At 49.1% G+C, this 18,754-nt stretch overlaps 7 protein-coding genes across 7 annotated transcripts; 2 read left to right on the top strand and 5 right to left on the bottom strand.

The window, feature by feature from the left end:
* Positions 1 to 8: 8 nt before the first annotated feature.
* Positions 9 to 1,400, bottom strand: NCS54_00995500 (Hypothetical protein; the record flags this gene model as incomplete). Its single annotated transcript, XM_053155281.1, has 6 exons — positions 1,274 to 1,400; positions 847 to 1,230; positions 731 to 805; positions 499 to 689; positions 385 to 457; positions 9 to 334 (listed from the first exon to the last, which is right to left on the bottom strand). The coding sequence occupies exons 1-6, from the start codon at positions 1,383 to 1,385 to the stop codon at positions 9 to 11; spliced, it is 1,161 nt and encodes a 386-aa protein (XP_053011256.1). The 5' UTR covers positions 1,386 to 1,400.
* Positions 1,401 to 1,875: 475 nt separating this feature from the next.
* On the bottom strand, positions 1,876 to 3,929 carry NCS54_00995400 (Hypothetical protein; the record flags this gene model as incomplete). Its single annotated transcript, XM_053155280.1, has 6 exons — positions 1,876 to 2,227; positions 2,272 to 2,601; positions 2,645 to 3,360; positions 3,404 to 3,499; positions 3,543 to 3,708; positions 3,754 to 3,929. 6 exons carry the CDS (start codon positions 3,927 to 3,929, stop codon positions 1,876 to 1,878), a joined length of 1,836 nt encoding a protein of 611 aa, XP_053011255.1.
* Positions 3,930 to 4,407: 478 nt separating this feature from the next.
* NCS54_00995300 (Amidase domain-containing protein) lies at positions 4,408 to 6,542 on the bottom strand (the record flags this gene model as incomplete). Its single annotated transcript, XM_053155279.1, has 4 exons — positions 4,408 to 4,810; positions 4,852 to 6,008; positions 6,050 to 6,234; positions 6,278 to 6,542. The coding sequence occupies 4 exons, from the start codon at positions 6,540 to 6,542 to the stop codon at positions 4,408 to 4,410; spliced, it is 2,010 nt and encodes a 669-aa protein (XP_053011254.1).
* A 2,578-nt stretch (positions 6,543 to 9,120) lies between these two features.
* Positions 9,121 to 9,733, top strand: NCS54_00995200 (Hypothetical protein; the record flags this gene model as incomplete). Its single annotated transcript, XM_053155278.1, has 3 exons — positions 9,121 to 9,288; positions 9,331 to 9,551; positions 9,595 to 9,733. 3 exons carry the CDS (start codon positions 9,121 to 9,123, stop codon positions 9,731 to 9,733), a joined length of 528 nt encoding a protein of 175 aa, XP_053011253.1.
* A 149-nt stretch (positions 9,734 to 9,882) lies between these two features.
* Positions 9,883 to 11,150, bottom strand: NCS54_00995100 (Hypothetical protein; the record flags this gene model as incomplete). Its single annotated transcript, XM_053155277.1, has 3 exons — positions 9,883 to 10,890; positions 10,933 to 11,043; positions 11,085 to 11,150. The coding sequence occupies 3 exons, from the start codon at positions 11,148 to 11,150 to the stop codon at positions 9,883 to 9,885; spliced, it is 1,185 nt and encodes a 394-aa protein (XP_053011252.1).
* Positions 11,151 to 11,624: 474 nt separating this feature from the next.
* Positions 11,625 to 16,233, top strand: NCS54_00995000 (Goodbye domain-containing protein; the record flags this gene model as incomplete). Its single annotated transcript, XM_053155276.1, has 6 exons — positions 11,625 to 11,664; positions 11,714 to 12,024; positions 12,066 to 12,264; positions 12,308 to 13,417; positions 13,459 to 14,432; positions 14,476 to 16,233. 6 exons carry the CDS (start codon positions 11,625 to 11,627, stop codon positions 16,231 to 16,233), a joined length of 4,392 nt encoding a protein of 1,463 aa, XP_053011251.1.
* A 224-nt stretch (positions 16,234 to 16,457) lies between these two features.
* NCS54_00994900 (Hypothetical protein) lies at positions 16,458 to 17,156 on the bottom strand (the record flags this gene model as incomplete). The annotated part of the gene is made up of 1 exon (XM_053155275.1): positions 16,458 to 17,156. The coding sequence occupies one exon, from the start codon at positions 17,154 to 17,156 to the stop codon at positions 16,458 to 16,460; it is 699 nt and encodes a 232-aa protein (XP_053011250.1).
* Between the last annotated feature and the right edge of the window lie 1,598 nt (positions 17,157 to 18,754).

Here is an 18,754-nt window from a genome sequence, read left to right as displayed (position 1 = left end):
ATACCTGACTAGAAAGGATATGCCTCTTCAGCCACCTTTTCAAGAAGCCCTGACTCCTTCTGAAGTTGGTCCTGCTCATGCAAATAAGGAAGAAGAATACCCGCCCAATGATGCTTTCCCTTGTACTTTGACGTCTCTTCATCCCATTGTTCAATCGCTTCGGCCAGTCTACCTGGGACGTGTGGTTCCTTGGCGATTGTAGTGATCGGCTCGAAGTACGTGCGGACGGTGAATAAAAGCGCCTTGGATCGAGGGAGTCGTCGAAGAGACTGTCTTTCGGATCGGAAGTAGAGATCTTCAATGGTCAAGCCAACATCGTTTGCCGTGGCCCAAGCTGAGGGTGTCAGGGGTACGATTCAGGGGTACGATTCAGGGATGACTTACATGCAACTTCGTTTCCGTCTTGATTTCCCATTCTGTGAGACCAATGAAGTCCGTCGTCAAGTTGAATAAAGAACTAACTGGTTAGCTTTGTCTAATCACATGCGGGTTACTTACATTGTTCCGGATCACTGCCTTCTCAGGGAGCATGCTCTTGAAGAACCGATTCATCGACTTTTGGAGCTTGGCCTGGTAATGAGGAACTCCAGCTTCGATGTGAAGGGTATCAAGGGACATGTTGAACTTTTCTCTTAGCCGCCAGAAGCCGGGTAGACAAACAGCTCCGGCGTCGAGGTGGTATTGACCATCTACGGGATTAGCTGAGTCAATGACAAAAGGAGTGACATACCATCATTCTCGACCATGATGATAAGATCATCTTGTACCAACTTGGCTGCGATCGTCATGGCATCGGTTGGGTTGGCTACCTTGTTAGTCAAGTCAAAAAAGGGGCTCCCTACTTACCAGCCGGATAGTTGAACATTTCTCCAGTTAGAGTGTTGTGCAAGACACCCCCTTTAAGTTGAAAGATCTTTGGGTAGCGAGCAGTCAAGTAAGTGGTCAGCTCCTCCAAGACTTCAAAGCAGGCGTCTCGAGTCACTGCGTTGTCGACGTATTGAACATGGGCTTTGAGGTCTTTTTCAAGCTCGGATACTTTGGTGTCGTGGAACCAGAGAAAGTTGGAGTCCATCTCGATCCAACTATCCCAGTCGAGTTTCCTGATTCCCATAGTGATGTGATTTTTGCCATGACGGAATGGACGATACAGTTGAGGCTTGGTGCTGTCCAGATCAAAGTCGGGAAGAGGCTTCGGCGTGGGAGTTTTGAAGACGTCAGGCTCAGGAGTCACTGACCGGTTAGCAGTGGTGAAAAAAGAGGGCAACGGACATACCGAATTTGCTCTGGAATTTGTACGAGTAGAGCAGCCAACATGCGCCAATGGCCAGAAAGGCGACCAAGGCCACATCCGGGCGCAGTCCCAGTGATTCAAGGAGCGAAGGCATAGTTGACGGTGTTCGATACGATACTTGGTGTCCTTTGAAAAGGAAGTGCCCTGATCAATGTGAGGTTCAAGATGGACCGTTTAAGTACATCGATGTCGATATGAAAAGTGCAAGAGTTTCGGACAACCAAGGCGGTCCGAAAACCTTCCTTAACAGCCACAAACAACCGACGTGCTGGCTAACCCGGATCAGGTAACTAGATTGACCACATCCGAGATATGGGTGGTCTCGTGACTTCTCCGCACAACACAACCCCGCGTATTTTGTCTCTTTAGGTGTAATATTCATGTATAAGAGCTATCTAATTGGTCCAACTTTTGTTCGATGAAGTCAGACTGTGAGAACTGTTGAAACATCCGCACTTGGGCCAGCTTGGCAAGTTGTTTATAGCATCGAGGTTGGCAAGCTTACAAAGCCGCTCTCTAACCTCGGTAGCTATATTGGGCATTTGGTGCAGCTGTAACACGTGGTGAGCAAGATGCAGCTCTGATTAACTCTTCTCCGTCGCAGTGTTTTGTCCAGTGGAAATGCCCTGTCCCGCCGCGGCAAGCTGCTGCTCAGCGACCTCATTTTTCTTCTCATCCTCCTTCTCCAACTTGACATTCCGGAAAAAGAACATGATGATCAGAAGAGGAATGGAAAGCGAAAGCGATCCAATTGCAAGTGTCTGCTGTGTCAGGCGGTAACTGAGATTAATGGCATCTCTGGCTGCGGTACCCGGCTCGTAGCTCTGCGCCGCCACGATGGAACGGAAGATGGCGGTGCTGTTTGCCTTGTCAACCTCTGGGAGATTTGTCGCGAGCCGTCGGGGCAGAAGGGTGTTCCAGAGAGCACCACCAATACTAGTATGTGTTAGTTATGTCACAAAGAGAGTGAAGCAACTTGCCTGTTGCCAACATTGGCACCAAATCCAGACGAAGAGAGAAACATGGCCGTTGCAATACCAATCTCTTGATCCGGAACTGCAGCCTGCAGAGCGACTTGAAGCGGTACCTGAGCAAAACCCCGACCAAGACCAAGCAGCACCTTTCCAGTGGTAAGAGCTGCTTCGTTGGCGACTCGAGATCCACCAATGTTGGTGAAGTAGATTGGTAGTCCATTAGCTAGAGCAACCATTAAGAAGCCGAGAACTATGAACGGCTTGGTATGCTTGACGAATTTGATGGCCAGACCAATGACAAGACCACCAAGGTTCAAGGCAACCCTTCGAGCATTGCTGTACAAGTTAGATCGAATTCTCCATGTGTGACAAGACTTACTCGATGCGGACTGCATGTCCAGGCGAGTAACCCCCAGCCACTTGCAAAAAGCTTGGTGCAAACGTCCTATAGGTTGAATCCGACATGGCAATAATGCAGACAGAAACACAAGCAAGTATGACATTGCGGTTCTTAATCATACGGAACGGAACAATAGGCTTCTTTGCATATCGTCCGTCCCAAACCAAGAAGCCAAAAAACGTCAATACTCCCACGACCAAAAGCACGATAGACGACGGCTCGGTCCACCGCTCAGTGTTTCTCCTTCCTGTGATGGAAAGTGGCAATAGAGTCATTGCAAGACCAGCGAGCAACAGAAATGCGCCGACAATGTCCAGCTGAACGAAAAGAACCTGGCGGACCTTGGTTGTCCAGGATGCACCCTCTGGGATCTCGGAAGTAGCACGGAGTGAAACTCGCTTATAGTAGATGCCCTTCTTCCGAGCTCGGAACTCCATGAACACCATGATGGCAATGGTTGGGAGTGCGCAGAAGGGCATAATGGCAGCCCACATACCGAACCCCCAGCGCCATGAAGACTCGAGCAGCATGTGTTCACCAAGATACGTGCCAGCGTACAAGGTGGGAAGGGCAGCCAGCGACTCGGGCAGCGTAAAGAGAAAACCTCTGTTCATGAGAGAGGTGACTTCGGCGATAAAGATTTGCTCGGTAATGGTCCACCAAGTATCACCGAACGATTCAAAGATACCTCCGGCCTGGAAATATTAGACTTGAACGGTGGAATAACTGCGAACTTACAAGATATGTCTCTACGTTGTGACACGCAGCGTAGAGCACATTTGCTAGAGCCATGCTTATCACCGACCCTGCGAATCCTTGCGGTCGTCCAATGTGCTAATCCATTAGTCTGGCGTTACTGTCTTCGGATGCTACTTACATCTGCAACTTTTGCTAGCAGGGGATATGCAACAATTCGAACAATGCCGTGAATGATATTGGCTGTGGCAATGAGAGAATGGCCTTTGAAATGGCTCGTGGCGTAGGGATCGTAGACGCCCGCAGAAGAAGCAGCGAAAATCATGGCAAAGTTCATAACAAAGAGACTGAGCAGAGTTAGCATTTGCTTCTTGCGCGTGCATCCGACTCACCCGGCAAAAGCGACGATGAGCGGAGATTTCGTCCAGATCTTGCGGATGGCCTCTGTAGGAGGCGCTGCATGGTGCATTTGATCTTCCGAGTCGACTCCAGCCTTCTCCGCTGTGCGTCCGCCATCACCCAATGGCTCCCGCGGAGCGGACATAATATTGTTCTTTTGTTCAGACATTGCGAATGGTTTGTAGACGCAAATTTGCTTGGGGTTCCTAGATTTAAAGGTGCACCGACAGGCTGGGACCCCCATGCCAAGCTGTGTCATGAGACGAACTAGACTTTGACCTACTCTGAAAACCGTCTAGATCACCATCGTGAGTGACTTGGCGAGAAAGATGCTTCGTATTTCTCATCGAGATTATCTTATCAGATCTTTATGATTTGTTCGGCAGAAAGGCCAAGCATTGGCGCTCCAAATCTCTTCCTTTCATGGTTAGCGGCCGATTACGTAGTACTTGGTTGAAGAGGATCTTCTGAGTTTGGACATAAGCCCGTCGAACGTTGACGATTAATAGCTCAATCCAGTGTGCTAGACGGAAGATTATTAACCTCACGTTCTAGCCTCTGGAATATCTTGCCAAACATCACAGTTCTGCACCGACAAAGGCTCGCAGCAACCCCATCGTCTTTCCATGTAATATTCAGGTCTAGAGCTACACAACTGGCCCAGTTTTGACCGTTCTGATAGTCCCCTCTTTGTACAATGCTTCAACAATATCCAGAATGACAAAATCACATCCCTTGGCGGCCATAATGTCCACTGCCAGTGGTAGACTCTGGTTCTTCAGGGTCGAATTGGAAAAGTTTACCCCTCCCAAGTCGAAGCTTCCAAGGGTTATGGCGTAATCGGGAAGACCGGCAAGAGATGCAAGACGACCGGGAGAAACGGAATCATCAGAGTCGTCGTCGTTGTCTCCAAGGGCTTCCAAGGAAAACTTGCAGGCTTCAGGGGTTCCAAGCGTAGTATTGCAGTTGATAGTCTTGTTCAACTCGAGAATTGCCGCCTGTTGATTCGAGATTATGTCGGCCAAGCGCGAAATGTAAGGATTGGAAGTGCTGAGAAGGTTAGCGATGTCAGTACAGGAGAGGTGTCTTACTCTTTGGAGACATCTGGCTTGTAATTTGCCAATGGGGTCCAAAAGTAGACGTAGACAGCGTTTGAGCACGTCTCTTTGTCATGAGACAAGAAATGTTTCGCGGCCCAGTCCTCAACCATCTTCTTGGACCCAAGATCCTCACGGTGTGTCTCCTCAGTCATTGTTTTGTTCGCCATCAACCAACCGCTTCGAATGTGGGGGACCATGTGAGGGAATTCTTCATTATGAGAAGCCTTGTATTTCTTCACGTATTCCTTCCCAAACTTGCTCCACTGCTCGTATCGTGTCAAATTCCGGTAGACAAAATTAGTAATGTCTGAAAGCGAGTCATCCGGGTCAGGCCCTGACTTCTCCCATGCTTTGTCGAGGGAGAATGTTTTGACTTCGGCTGACAAGAGCTTGGTCAAGGCGTTGAGGAAGTTTTGGGCAGCCTCCGAAACCTCCAAAAAGTAATCTTGCAAGTTGGATATCGTCGCCTTGCTTTCTGGGTCGAGATAAATGGTCTTTGGGTACTTGCGGTACTCTTTTGTTTCTGAGTAGAGAACTCGGTTGACCTTGGACCATAGAAGAGGATCTCGGGCAAGGATTCCGGAGGTATCCATTGCTGTTGACAAAGGAAGTGCTCCAGTAAGATTCACAGCTCCGTAGGTTGGTCGATTTCCGTGGACGCCATTGACTGCAGCTGGCCCCCTGATACTTCCACCTGTATCGCTCCCCATGGTGGCATCAAGCCAGTCATAAGAAGCTACAGCCGCAGCTGAACCTCCAGAGCTGTCACTTGGCGAGTTGTACCCATCGCCACGGGGATTGAACGGCAGAAGGTAATCGATGTGTTCCGTCACGTACTTACCTGCAAATGCAAACTCGGACATCTTGTTCTTACCAATAACAACCGCACCAGCGTTGATGAGTCTCTGAACTGCAAATGCTGTCTCGTTTTTGATGTCGCTGATTTCATACAATGCTCGGTTACCACCGCTTGTTTTGAGGCCCTTGAGATCGTAGAGATCTTTGACAGAGATTCTCACACCAGCAAGGGGTTTCTCGGGTGTCGGGGTAAAGTAGAGTCGAGAAGGAACGGCGATGGTAAGCCCTCCAGCAGAGAAGCTCCCAGCGCGGAGAGGATGATGCGTTCCTGAAGGATCTTGATAAGAAGCCTAATCTGTTAGCGAAGAAGACACTTGGCGCGTTAGAATACCTGAATGAAAGCTTGATTTGTATCTGCGTAAAGCCGATACGCTTGATACACGTTTCCAGTAGCCGCGTGAACAAAGTACGGCCCGGGAGGAGCGGTCTCTGAGTAAAAGACAGCCGATGCATTGTAATCAGGGGGTAGATCCTTGACCCAATCGCTTGTCGTTTCTGTGCACTTGACACATATGACTTGAGCTGTTAGCATGAATGGATAAATGATGTTGAAGCTTACCCTCGGCAAAAGATGCTGTCCACACGTCGTCTTTCTCGTACTCAACCAACGCCGAGGCAACACTGGCTGCATTGACCGTGTCATTCAGATGAACAACGGTTAGGGGAACAAATTCGTCCGTTCTAGCCTCGTAGTCCCATGATTCAAGTTTCCAGGATGCCGTGGGAGGGACAAAGTATTCATGATGTCCCAGTTGAATCTGTCTCGACACTGAGAGTGCCGATGCAACAGCAACAAAGATGCTAAGAACCAAAAAGAACGCCATTGAAGCCAACAATTACCAAAACAAATGGCATACAGCCAGATCTTATGAAACACCGCATTGTCCTCATGCGTGTCTTTGAACTCAATCGCGGCCCATCATGAAATTATTGAGGCATTCCAATTTGTAGCTTCACCGTAGGCCGAAATTCACTACTACCTCGCCGGTAGTAACGATGTGACCCCAAGGGCTTATGTGAGGGCGATCATTATCGATAAATGCCGATAGCCGCGGTCAAAGCCCAAGATATTAACAAAACATCCACACGTGGCCTATCAAGCTTTTCTGGCACCACCTGACCGCGGGCCACGATGGTGCTGGTGGTGCTGGTGTAAATCTTGATATGCGACGTTTTCTCTCGGCTGCAACCCCAGACTGCGCCTCAACGGTCTTTTGTTAATCTGATGATTGCTTGGTGACGATATTTCGCCGAAGAATGCAAAGAGACTGCTCTCGAACAAGTTAGCTTCAGGGGATCCGTCAATGCGTAAGTTTAGAGGCAATCAACTTGCCGGCTTCCGTATGCAGGAACGTTCGCGTAAAGTTCAAGTTATTTTTGTTTCAGACGCGTATTACAAGCCACATTGTTTACGCGTTTTGAGACTGGGGCTCAACGAATACGCGTTTATTGGATCAATCATGATCTGACAAATTCTTCTTTTATTGACTCAAAATCGTGGGGGTATAGGGTGATTGGCATGCAATTAATGCCACGGCGAAGCTTTGTCTTCCGTGTCCAATTCATCTCAAGGCCTTACCGTTTTTATTCTCAAATACCATTGTTTCAACGGCTGTCGAATTTTTCAGTAGGCTACAGCAACTAGGTATCAGTTTCACAAACAGTAACTTGCAATAATTTCTTAGAAAGTCCGAAATAACCATTCCTTGTTCACCCACAGCCGTGTCCGATACGTACCCATGTTGAAGTCCGAATAACCTCATCTGCCTCACTACGTACCCTAAGCCTGGTCATATGAAGCTCCCCTTTTCGCCAAATGCGGAAATCCTAGAATCTCTCATTGGCCCGGGATTTAAGCTTGAATCTGCCTTATTCAAAGTGGAAGGAACGAGCTCAGTTCAGACAACGTCTAAATTCATGTTATGTACTTCTATGGATATACACCAGCTTTTGTGGGCATGTCAGGCCCGGAATATTAGATTAACATACTTGTGTACAAGCCCACCTAACCAACGCCATAAAACACCTGCAGTTGACAGTCCAAATCTCACTCAGCATCAGGAAACTTTGATGGCTCTTTCCAGGACTCGGGAGCTTTACAAAGGTGTAATTCCTTCCCTTGGGCCTTGTATGCCACTCTGTTGCTGCAATTCTGACAATATTGTTCAATATCGAACGACCATCCGGCTACATAAGGAGCAGCCACTCCACAGACCGTGGTAAATAACAGGAGAACCGCTTGTAGACTGAGATGTCAGCTTCGCTCTAAAAACTGCCAGGGAACTCACTGTGTTGCGTTTGAAGGCTTCTTGCTGACACGCGTCTCGGTACGTCGATGGCAGAACGGACAATCGATTGATTCGGGTTGATCTCCAAGCATATGCAAAGGTGTAACTGTTCGGGGTGTAACCGATCGAGGCGTGATTGACATGACTTCTAGACTTGATACATATTCAATACGATTGTCTGGTGTCTCTACTGGAGGTTCGACTCTGACAACAGCGTTTGAAACAACCTCTGGAAGACAGTCGTCATTGATTCCGCGGATACTCTCGTTTTCGATCGGTTGGCGTTCGTGTTCGACCCCAGGCTTTGCTGTAAAGGTATCTGCGGATGGAGGTATCGGCGTCCCCAGTGGTGAAACGGTCACCTGGGATAGAGGATTATATCGTTCCGACATTGGAGAGACAGCAAACCCATCCGAGGTGAGGGCAGACATGGTCGCCTCGGAGTAGGTTGGCGGAGGTTGAGGACTACCAAGTCAGCGAGTGCCATGATCGGAGAAATGGAAGTACCTTAGGGTTCTTTCAGGATCCATTTTGCAGGTTGCAGAAGGAAAAACAGTCTAAGATGGGGGACAGCCATTTAAGACCTGGCCTGCAGACCCAGACCGGTCGTATAGGAGATGAGATAAGGGATGGTCATTATAAATCCACGGACATCGGAAGAGTCCGAGATGTACTAAATATACCGGCACATCCGATACGTTAATCGCCCTGTAAGGCTAGTATCAGGGGCAGATCAACGTCACGGCCACGCGTAGATTACGAGTAAACAGGCAGTCGACAGGCCAAATGCCGAACGGGAGTCAGTTAGGAGAGACCGGGAGCGAAACCGAGACCGAGAGCGGGACCGATTGTTCTTGGCCAATTATAGGGCTGAGCGGTCCACGTAACAAGCTTTGCAGGGCTGTTAGCTTGGGCTGAGTCGTTAGCCTGGCAATGCGGCTGGTTGCTTCAAGATTAGGCGTATCTTGCAAATCGAGACCGAGATGCGTCAGTTGGTAGATTTCACCGAGTATGAGTTTTAAAAACTGGACATTTCCCTGGATTTGAACACATCAACAATCCTCACATCCTCACATCACATCTCATACCTTTTGCATCTTCATCTGCATCAACAATGGCCTCCACACTCAAGAAGATGGAACCTTTCTTCCCTACCAGGTCCAAGCTGCCAATTCATCTTGCCCAACTTGTACTGGTCATTGCTGTCGTTGCCCTGTCTGGAGCCCGGCTTCTCATGAAAAATACTCCACGTGGTCGCTCAACAACCATGGGCCTGGGAATGGTGTGTGCTCTCCACTTTTATCGTCATTTCTAACAAATTCAGGGTGCCAAATCCATTGTCATCATCATGTATCAGCTCCTAACCGAGCATGTTGACCGTCTCAAACGATGGGGAAGCCTCAAGGCTTACTGGATTCTCAATGCCATGGAAATTGTTTTCTGGGCAGCAGTTGCATTCATGATGATCCAGGGTAACCAAAGAATTTGTATTGGTACAAGCTGCGCTATTGGCTGGGTTGTGTGTGTGCTGGCAATCTGCATGAGGTATGTCTCATTACTCTCCATTTGTACTTGGCTAACCTGTCAGTATCATGGCAAAATATGTCGCTGTGGTCGGCTTCTTGGACTGGCGATATTTCAAGGAGAACGGAGTGCCTCGTGGGACCAAGCTGGAAAAGACTCAAGACGAGGAGTCCATGACCACCATTCGTGAAATTCAGAAGTAGAAATAAGGCTGATGAATACTGGGTATAGACTTGGAATCATGGATAAAATAGAGTGGTCATACAACTGTCTTTAAAGTAGCGTTCTTTTTATTAGTTTATATGATGATTTGCATTGGTTCTGAACCCTTTACCTATCTATACCTAAATTCTCATGCCATTTGCCCCATATCAGCTTCAATCGCCGCCAATGGCCATTCAAGCAGACACTTCCACTCCGGATCGATTTTTTCCATGATATCGGAGAGAATCGGTTTCCCCCAACCCCTCAAAAACCAGTGATCCTGCCCAGTGTGATGTAAAATGACGCAGTAATGCCCAATGACGCAAAGAGCAATCGGATGATTCCGTCGTACAAGGTCCATGAATTCTGGGTTCAAAGACAAGGACCAACTCATGGCGACTCGAAGATCCGGCGTTCGGGTTGTTGTGACACAATTTTCAATCCAATTGACTGCTGATAGGATTGATTCGCGGCATAGATTGGTCGTTTCCGGATCAAATGCGTTGGGTATCTCGAGTTGGCGGAGTTTCTCAACCATTGCTGATAGAATTGGTGATGGTTCACTCGCGTCGCCCCTCAGAAAGAGAATACCAAGCTTGCTGGCTCTCAGAGCGTCGTTATAAGAGTTGAGAATATCGCTCATGCCTCGAACCAGGAGAAAAACGTCGACAAGATCATCGATTCGTGGCTGTTCATCTCGGCTTGGTGCACTGAAGCTTGCAAAGGCGCAGATGTACAGCAACGAAGAAGCAACAAAGATTTCCGGGCAATTCTCCTCGCTGATGGTTGGGACTGCCGTTCGGAGGCCTACCACGGCCTTGTTCTGATGCTGAGAGGCGCATATCGAGAGAGTCGGTCGATCAGGATGAAGATAAGCAAGGTGATGTGCCGAGACTGAGAGAACCTGATGGAGGAGAAAGACATGAGCGAGAGCCAACTTTGGAACCTCGACCTGCCACACTTGTTGCAGTTCATTCGCCCTCGGCAGTGTCAAATAGGTCGAAAATGTGTAGTGATGCATCAGCTCAAGATCAGTGAGCCATGTACTCTTCTCCACTGGCTCCTGGCCTGTGACAAACTTTGCAAAGTAAGGATAGGGGTCAGGGCTCATGGATGGAGAAACCCAGTCTCTGCGGAGGTCTGTCTGACTGCCATTCTGCTCTAGTTAGATCGACTCCTTACAAAGTGAATCACCAACCTTGTCAGAATCCCGAGATCTAGAAGACGATCTTGCTGCATCCGGGTGTTCCGGAAAGACGCAGGCAACGCCGTGCCTTGAGCAAGCGGAGCATGGTTGTTTTTCGTCACACTAACAATTAGCAGCTGCAGTGAGGAGAGCGAATGACATACCTTGACGCGTCTCTGCTTGCATCTTAGGCATCCCTTGCGGGACTTTTTGTATCCCAGCCTAGGCATGATTAATCACGTCGAGTCTTGCTCATCACTTGGTGGACATCACTTGGTGGATTCACTGGATTGTGAGGAACCGGGTGGAGATGAGATAAATGCATCCTGCTTAGTAACACGCGATCGTAAAGATCGGCGGTCCAGACCCAGGAATAGGTCATCCAATGAGAGGACGCGTGGCCTCACCCCACAGACGTGTACGGTATACGCGGATGCCGGACTTGTCCCTGTAGGGCTGTGAGGGTCGCTTGACCTCATATCGAATGATTCCGGCTATCCTCTTGTTGGTGGTAAGATTCGAACAACTCATCATCGCCAAGTGATCTAGCCTTCCTCTGTAGTAGTGACCTGCATCTCAGCGGAGAGGCTGTTCAGCTTCACCCTGGTCATCACAGTCGCACCAATCATGACACTTGGATAGAGACTAGTGATGATAGTGCGACAAATCCTTGATCCAACAGGGCTGACCCCGCTGCGACCACCATGGTTATAACCGCTCTGCTCCCCGATGTGTTGGTCAATGGTTATGTGTTGGTCAGATACAATGGCTCCTGAGAAACCCAACCTTCCAGACGACCTCAAGGACGACAATCGAGATGTCGCCGACTTGTGGAAAGATGCCCTCAAAGCTTACAAGGGTATTGTGGGTTTTGACCTTGAAAAGAAGTTTGACAATGTGGAGGCCATGATTAAACAGGGGACCCATGAGATGAATAATTTTCACAAGTTTCGACACAACGAGAAGAAAGTTGACAAGTTGAGGACGCTCTTTGCGACGAATGTTGACTACATTGAGAAAGGGGCTCAGCAGCTTATTGCAGCCGCTGTTCCAGCCTTTCCTCCTGCAGCTGCTATCGGCACTGCCATTACTTACATGTTGGGGGTGAGTACTATGACCTTTTGAAGAATGAGCTGACTTTTCAGGCATGTCGTCAAGTTTCTGCAGATTATGATGTTGTTGTTGTGTTCTTTGAGGACATGAACAGCTTCCTTCAGCGGATCGTCATTCTCGAGACCAGGCTGCCCCAGTACAAGGCGTACCAGAACTGTCTGATGGATGTGTTTACGTCTTTTCTCAAGATGTGTGGTTATGCACACAAGTACATTGAGCTTGGTCGATTCAGTGAGTCACAAGGCACCGGAGTGAACAGAGCTGACCATTGCAGAGAAATGGATCTCCAATCTCCTCAATGGCGAGGATAGCGAACTTGGAGGCGCCCGAAAGTCGATGGACAAGAAACTTGCGCGCCTCCAAAACGCCACCGAGTTTGCCATCCTAGGGAATACTGAAGAGCTTCAGCGGATGTCCCAGGAGCTAAAGAATAACCAAGACTCGCACACCGCCATGCTCCAGCAACAAATGGAGGTCATGGGATCCATTCGAGACACTACGGAGAACATCCGCAACGACATGGCTAAGCTGCTTAAGGCGTTTAATGAGCAGAAGAAGGAAAAGGGCGGTGAGCGGGGAAGAACCGCGGTTGTCGACCAAAGCAAGCCACCATCCGCCAAACGTATCCGCAACGTTCTGCCTGAAGTTGAGGGTGAAGACCACGAGTATCACATCCTGAAGGACACTATCGTCAAGGATACTTGCAACTGGGTCTTTAACGAGGCACAGTGGGAAGAATGGATGGCCCAGGAGTCACGTTCTCTTCTGGCAATTACCGGTGAACCTGGCACGGGAAAGAGTCATATCGGAGCTACCGTGTACGAGAAGTTTCTCGAGGAGGCCCGAAAGGATTCAAAGCATACTTGTGCGGCTCACTTTTACTTTCGAGAGCAGAGTCAGAGTCTTTCAGGCTTCATCTATGCTCTGATCACCGTCATCAACCAGGTTGTCGAGCAGAATGCACCAATCTGTGAGCTCATCAACACAGAGTGGCTCAAAGATGAGGTGGCTATTAATGTCTGGCATTGGGATGATCTTATGCGCAAGCTCTTGGCTCCTGCATTCAAGAAAAATTCCAAGAATCACCTGTACCTCATGCTTGACGGTATCGATGAGCTGCAGGACATGGACACGCTCATTGAGTTTCTGGAGGTCATCAAGGAGCAAGAGCTTAGAATCTCTATTGTCACTACGTCTCGACCAAATGTTCTGCCCAAGTTATCCGAGGTGGCTTCTGTTCTCAACATTGAGGTCAACAAGGAGAAGCAGTTGGATGATCTCAAGGAACTGGTTTGGAACCGTCTCAACTCTTTGAGTGCTCTGCGCAACTTTGGCCGCTACGTGAAGCAGAGAATTGCTGACAAGGTTCAAGAGTTTGCACCAAGTAAGTTGCTCCTCTGTTACATGACGTGGCTAACAATTTAGACATGCTCTATGCTGAGCACATGCTGCTCCAGTTGAACGATCTCGGCCGGGAGGGCGCTGTTCTTCGAAGCCTCGATAAGCCACTTCCAGGGGATGTTCATGACCTTTATGAGGCTCTTCTTACAGAATGCTATCGCCATCTTGCCTCAAACCACGAGTTTCTGGTCAACAGACTTCTTCACTGGGTTGCCTATACTTTCCGCCCATTGTCCCTCAACGAAGTGGTGTCCCTACTGAGCTGCTGGGCTGAAGGAGGTGAATCCGATATTGAAGAGATCCCTCGACCCCTGACCAAGTTTATCCGAGTTGGAGACCCTGGAGCTGATGCAGAGGCTCGAGCAAAGATCCAGTCTCAAGGAGGTTGGGGCACTGCTGTGAACCAACTCGAAAAGACTCAAGATGCTACCCCTGATGCCATCTACGATGATGGAACGCTTCCTGTCAAGTTTCATGAGCGTTCAATGAGATCCTTCTTCCGCGAGGCCCCTCGAAAGGAAGAGACTCAACGATGGAAGCCGTCCGAAGCACACAGACAGTTGTTCCTTGACTGTGCCAAGATAGCCCGCGAGGATAGCACTGTTATTCCGTCGCTGCGACAGTATGCCACTCGGTATCTCATCAGCCACTGGAGAAACATCAAGCTCGAAGAACACTCGGCTGAAGAGCAGATTGAAGTTATGGAGGCGTTTGGTTTGGCTCTTCTCAACAAGTACTCCTATGCCAGCTTGTTGGAACAGCAAGAGGCTGCATACAAGGACATCTTCCCTGATGACGCCTTTGACAAGGTTTCTCAGTGGGCAAAGCTCAAGGTCACCCTCAGTCAGGAGGTTGCCGAGTGGTGGGCTGATTTGGCGGAGAATCCTCGAAACTGTCTAGTTCCGCTCGCCAAAGCTCACCTCAAGGGCTTGTACAATGCGATAAACACCAAGGAGGCCGTCACACGGTTCAACAGAGTGAGAGATGCATTGCAGCTTGTAAGTTTATGCCCTAGTTGACGTTCAGAACTAACGGCAGCAGAGCAACATGAACGATCGACTTGTTGAACAAGCCAAGAAGAACTTTGGAGACGTTGTTGGAAATACCTCAAAGCCTCTGTCACCAGCACAGGCTTCCCTAGCCTTGGAGGATCTGTTTGAAGACATTGAGATGGGAGCATCCGGCTACCGTGCTGTTTCTACGGTCCTCCTCACCTTTAAACACTACGGACCAGCTGAAGCGACCTGTCTCAAGGCTATCGAGAAAGCAGAGGATCCTTTGGAAAAGGTCAACTCTTATGCAGCCATGGGACGTATCCTGATCAAAGGAAACCCCGAAAAAGCCTACGAGTATGCCAATCTCTGCATTGAAAACCTCGATTCGTCGATGCCTCCTTGGGTTCAACGCTGGTCCAACGTCACCAAAGCTAGAATCGAAGTCAAGCTGGAAAAGTTTGAGGCAGCTGCTCAGACCTATACTCAAGCCAAGTTGGTTGATCCTAATGGATTGACGATTGGTGACGTCCTCGATGAAGAAATCGCCATCTTTTCCAAGGACCAGGAGAGAAAAGGATTCATGGACATTCTCAAGAAATGGAGCCCCTTGGAGAGATTGACATGGATGGCATGGCAACACGAGGCGATGGGCCCTGATCGACATAGTGTCATTCGAGACGCCGCTATCAAGGCTGGTGAAACGGATTTCCTCATTCAGATGTATGAGGAGTCGATCAAGTACCTTGACAACGTCAACGCAGCAGCCCCTCTACGCTGTGACCTTGCACTCGCTCATCTCGAGGTTCATGATGATCCTGCGGCGGCCAGAAAGGTCCTAGATGAGGTCCTCGACAGTGGATCCACAGGCTGGCCATATGCTGTGACGGATGAACTCCCGGAGTCGACTCTTGAGCGAGCTGTCGGTCACCAGTCAGAGATGATCTACCGTCTTTTCCGACAGTCCCGCGACCCAGAGGTCAAGAGGGAACTTCTCGAGTCTCTTGAAGGTCTCCTGACGAGGCCTCTTCCTCTAGATGTCCCTTCCAACTCTGACACCTTTTTGTTCCTGCGTCTGGTTACCATGGCACGCATGTATCTCAAGATGGGGCCTGCTAGGGAGGCCCACAAGAACCTTCAGGGGGTTATCGACACTTGCATCGATGCACTGAGCGACAAAGTGGGATGGAACGATTCGCCTAACCTGGTCTTTCTTGCAACAGCCTTGTCCATCATGGCTGGGGCTGTCAAGAATGGGGACAAGCTCATCAGAATGGCTCGGATTCTTGTCTCGGCTCAATTCAGTCGTCTGACCCCTGACCCAGAGGACGAAAGTGAGGATGGCGAATCTGGAGATGAATCCGGAAGTGAGTCTGAAGAGTCTGATGAGAATGCAGAGCCTGCTGGAGAAGACTCGGATGAAGAGGAACTGGAGTTGCCAACCAATGAAGGAGATCTCCTCGGAGATTTTGGCCTCCGAACTTGTGACGGACCGTGTATCCCCAACAAGCACTTTTTCTGGTGGGGGGATAGGTCTGCTTATCAGTGCTTGATCTGTTTTGACGGATTTCTCTGTGAGGAATGTTATGAGAAGAGACAAGCTGCAAACAAGGGGGAACCCCTGAATTGCCGTCACTTCTGTGGACAGGACCATGAGTACATCAAGGTGCCCATTGAAGGATGGAAGGGTGTCAAGGATGGCAAGGTGATGATTGAGGGAGAGGAACCAGTTGAGTTTCAAGAGTTGTTGCGGCAGATTCGGAATGATCTGTGCAAGGAGGCATGGGACTCGTTCTGGTATGGCTAGATACGAAGCATATGGAAACGTGTAAATATGTAAATGAATCCCTCTATAGTTTCTGGTCTTGTTTAACTGGCGTGCTAATATAGTTTCTCTCAGCATCTAAGAACGGAACTCATAAAATAAGGGAAGATACAGGAAATTAATAGTGTAAAAAAGCTCTGTAGAATGGAATGTTCGCTCGGGTTGTGCGAGTGGCATGTTCAGACACAGGCGACTGAGACGTTGATTTAGGCGCACTGAAGATCGATACCGGTTCCAACGAGGGTCGCAACGGCAGGGGGAAAAAGGAACGAGGAGACAGCTTTGGCCACGATCTCGACGGCACCGCAAGCACCCTGCTGCTCCTTGGTATCGGATCGGAAAGCAATCCTCAGAGAGTTGGCCGTGATGGCGCCGTTCTTGGTGACGGAGACGTTCATGAGGGATGGAACCTTGTGGCCCTTGGTGAGGGTGCGGCATCGGGAGTTGGGTCCGTCGGGGCAATGGCAAGAGTTTGTTGCACCGCATCCATTGGGACCAACAGCTGGGCAGTTGGTGGAGATGGTCTCAGCACAGCAGTCCTTCCAGATGTTGTACGAGTTCTGATCAGCCAGTCGTCGAAGTGACTCCCACGCTGCCTCAACCAAGGCGTCGCGGTATTCATGCTTGCTACCGCCGACATCATCCCAATGTCCCTCGATGGTGAGGGTAACAGAGTGGTCGGTGTGGCCATTGAAGTGGCAAGGCTTGTTTTGGGTTGCGATGGCGGGAGGGCCAATGGTCACAGCCTCCTTGTTTCCGGCGGCTGAGTAGATGGCCTGCCAGGTATGAGAGAAAAGATCGAGGTCTCCAACGTCAATCAGGTCATCGCTGCTCCTGACGTGAACGTTGAAGGCGTGGATAGCCGGAAAGGCGGCGAGCATAGAAATAGCAGAGGTGAACTTCATGATTGCTGTGAAGGATGACAGAGTGTTCTGGAGGAGATAGCTTCTTGTGGAAGGAGTCTTGAGTAGGTAGAACGAGGAAGTTGAAAAGGGTGTTGCTGTTGAAAATTGTCCTTGACGAGGTGATCATGCCAGCTTTATAGATGTTTCAAGCAGTGCTTGCATGAGAACTTGGTTTACTTTGATATGCTGTCTTGTCCGGGGTACCATCTGCCGAGAATACAATATGATACAAGGTAATCTGCCGAGAGGACAATCTTTAGATTGTGCAGATGCCGACATGATGACACATGACAATCTACATCTGCCGAGACAATAAACTAACTCTGGAAGGTTTATCGCGGTCGTTAGATTTTGCACTTGCAAGGTCGATGATATTCTGCTTTCTTGCTTACCCCTGTAAAACCACCGGAAAGAGCCGACCCAGCTTGATGGCTCTCTACCGGCTTAGATTTGATCGGTCAAGCTAGTCCTTAATGGTGTAGTTCCGTGCTGTTTTGTGCATGCACCGCCGTATGGTCCCTGCAGGCTAACTTCTTACCTCGGCCTTTCTAGGTCTCGTATTCGACCCTAGAAACTACGCGGAACCGACGCGGCGTGAACTCTCACAACTTCACTGGTCCTATTTGTATATGCATAACCTGAAATAGGGCTAGCCGGTGCGCCACGGGGTTATGGAAATTAGGCTTTCTCACTTTCTCCCCAGGCGGTTATTATGCCAAGTTGACGCGTAATGGCACTTTTGCCTAGGCTAGGAGTCTGAGACCTGATGAGTGGTTTTTGCGTCGAGTCTAACCATCGACGGCCATCCCGAGGACATCGCCTTTGGGCTCGTATGACTGAGGGGCGTTGAAACCAAGATCTTTATGTAAGCGGCGTCAGGAAACGGAGAGATCCTTTGCTCTATTCACGATCCTAACAATAGGGTCTTTGCTACCCAGCCGTTACCCTGGACCAAACGAGATTTGGGAAGATGAAAGTCCAAAAACATTTGGGAGAGATTATTTGTTGATTATAACGACGTCTCCGAAGAGGGACATTAACCAGAAATAACAAACAAGAAAATCCTCATTCATATCAGCATTGAGATTTCATACTGAAAAAATGCCATAACCTAGATATTTTGGAGAATATCTTGAAATGGATTGCATAAGTGGATCGGAACGAGCAGGAGCCGAGTGTGCAAGCAGGGCTAACTGTGCAAGCTTCTCCCGCTAGCTGTGCCTACTCGAAATGCGCCACGGTCTTGTCTCCAATAGTGCGACGAGGGTCTTGGAGAAAGTTGTAGAAGACTAAATAAGACCTAGATTACTTTGCCTACGCTAAAGGGGCATGTTCATACAAGCTAGTGCCATACTATGTATGCTTTTGAGACATGTCTGCTTTATTCTTTGATACATTAACAGATGGCCTCAAGGCGGGAAGGAAGGTTACCGAAAACCTGACTGAGAAGGACTTCTGTGATTGGTAGGCATTCTCAGGTGCTGATCGCCGTCAGACTTCCGAAACAGCTCTTTGTAAATGGTTGGTTCATCCATGACTGCCTTTGTTCCTATCCTGAGGAAAGAATAATTTACCCCGCAGCCAAATCGCGCCCTCAA

Source organism: Fusarium falciforme, chromosome 8 (genome assembly GCF_026873545.1).
Source record: "Fusarium falciforme chromosome 8, complete sequence".
Classification (NCBI taxonomy): Eukaryota; Fungi; Ascomycota; class Sordariomycetes; order Hypocreales; family Nectriaceae; genus Fusarium; species Fusarium falciforme.
The sequence above is the reverse complement of the archived record's forward strand: the minus strand, read 5'-3'. Positions and strand labels throughout refer to the sequence as shown.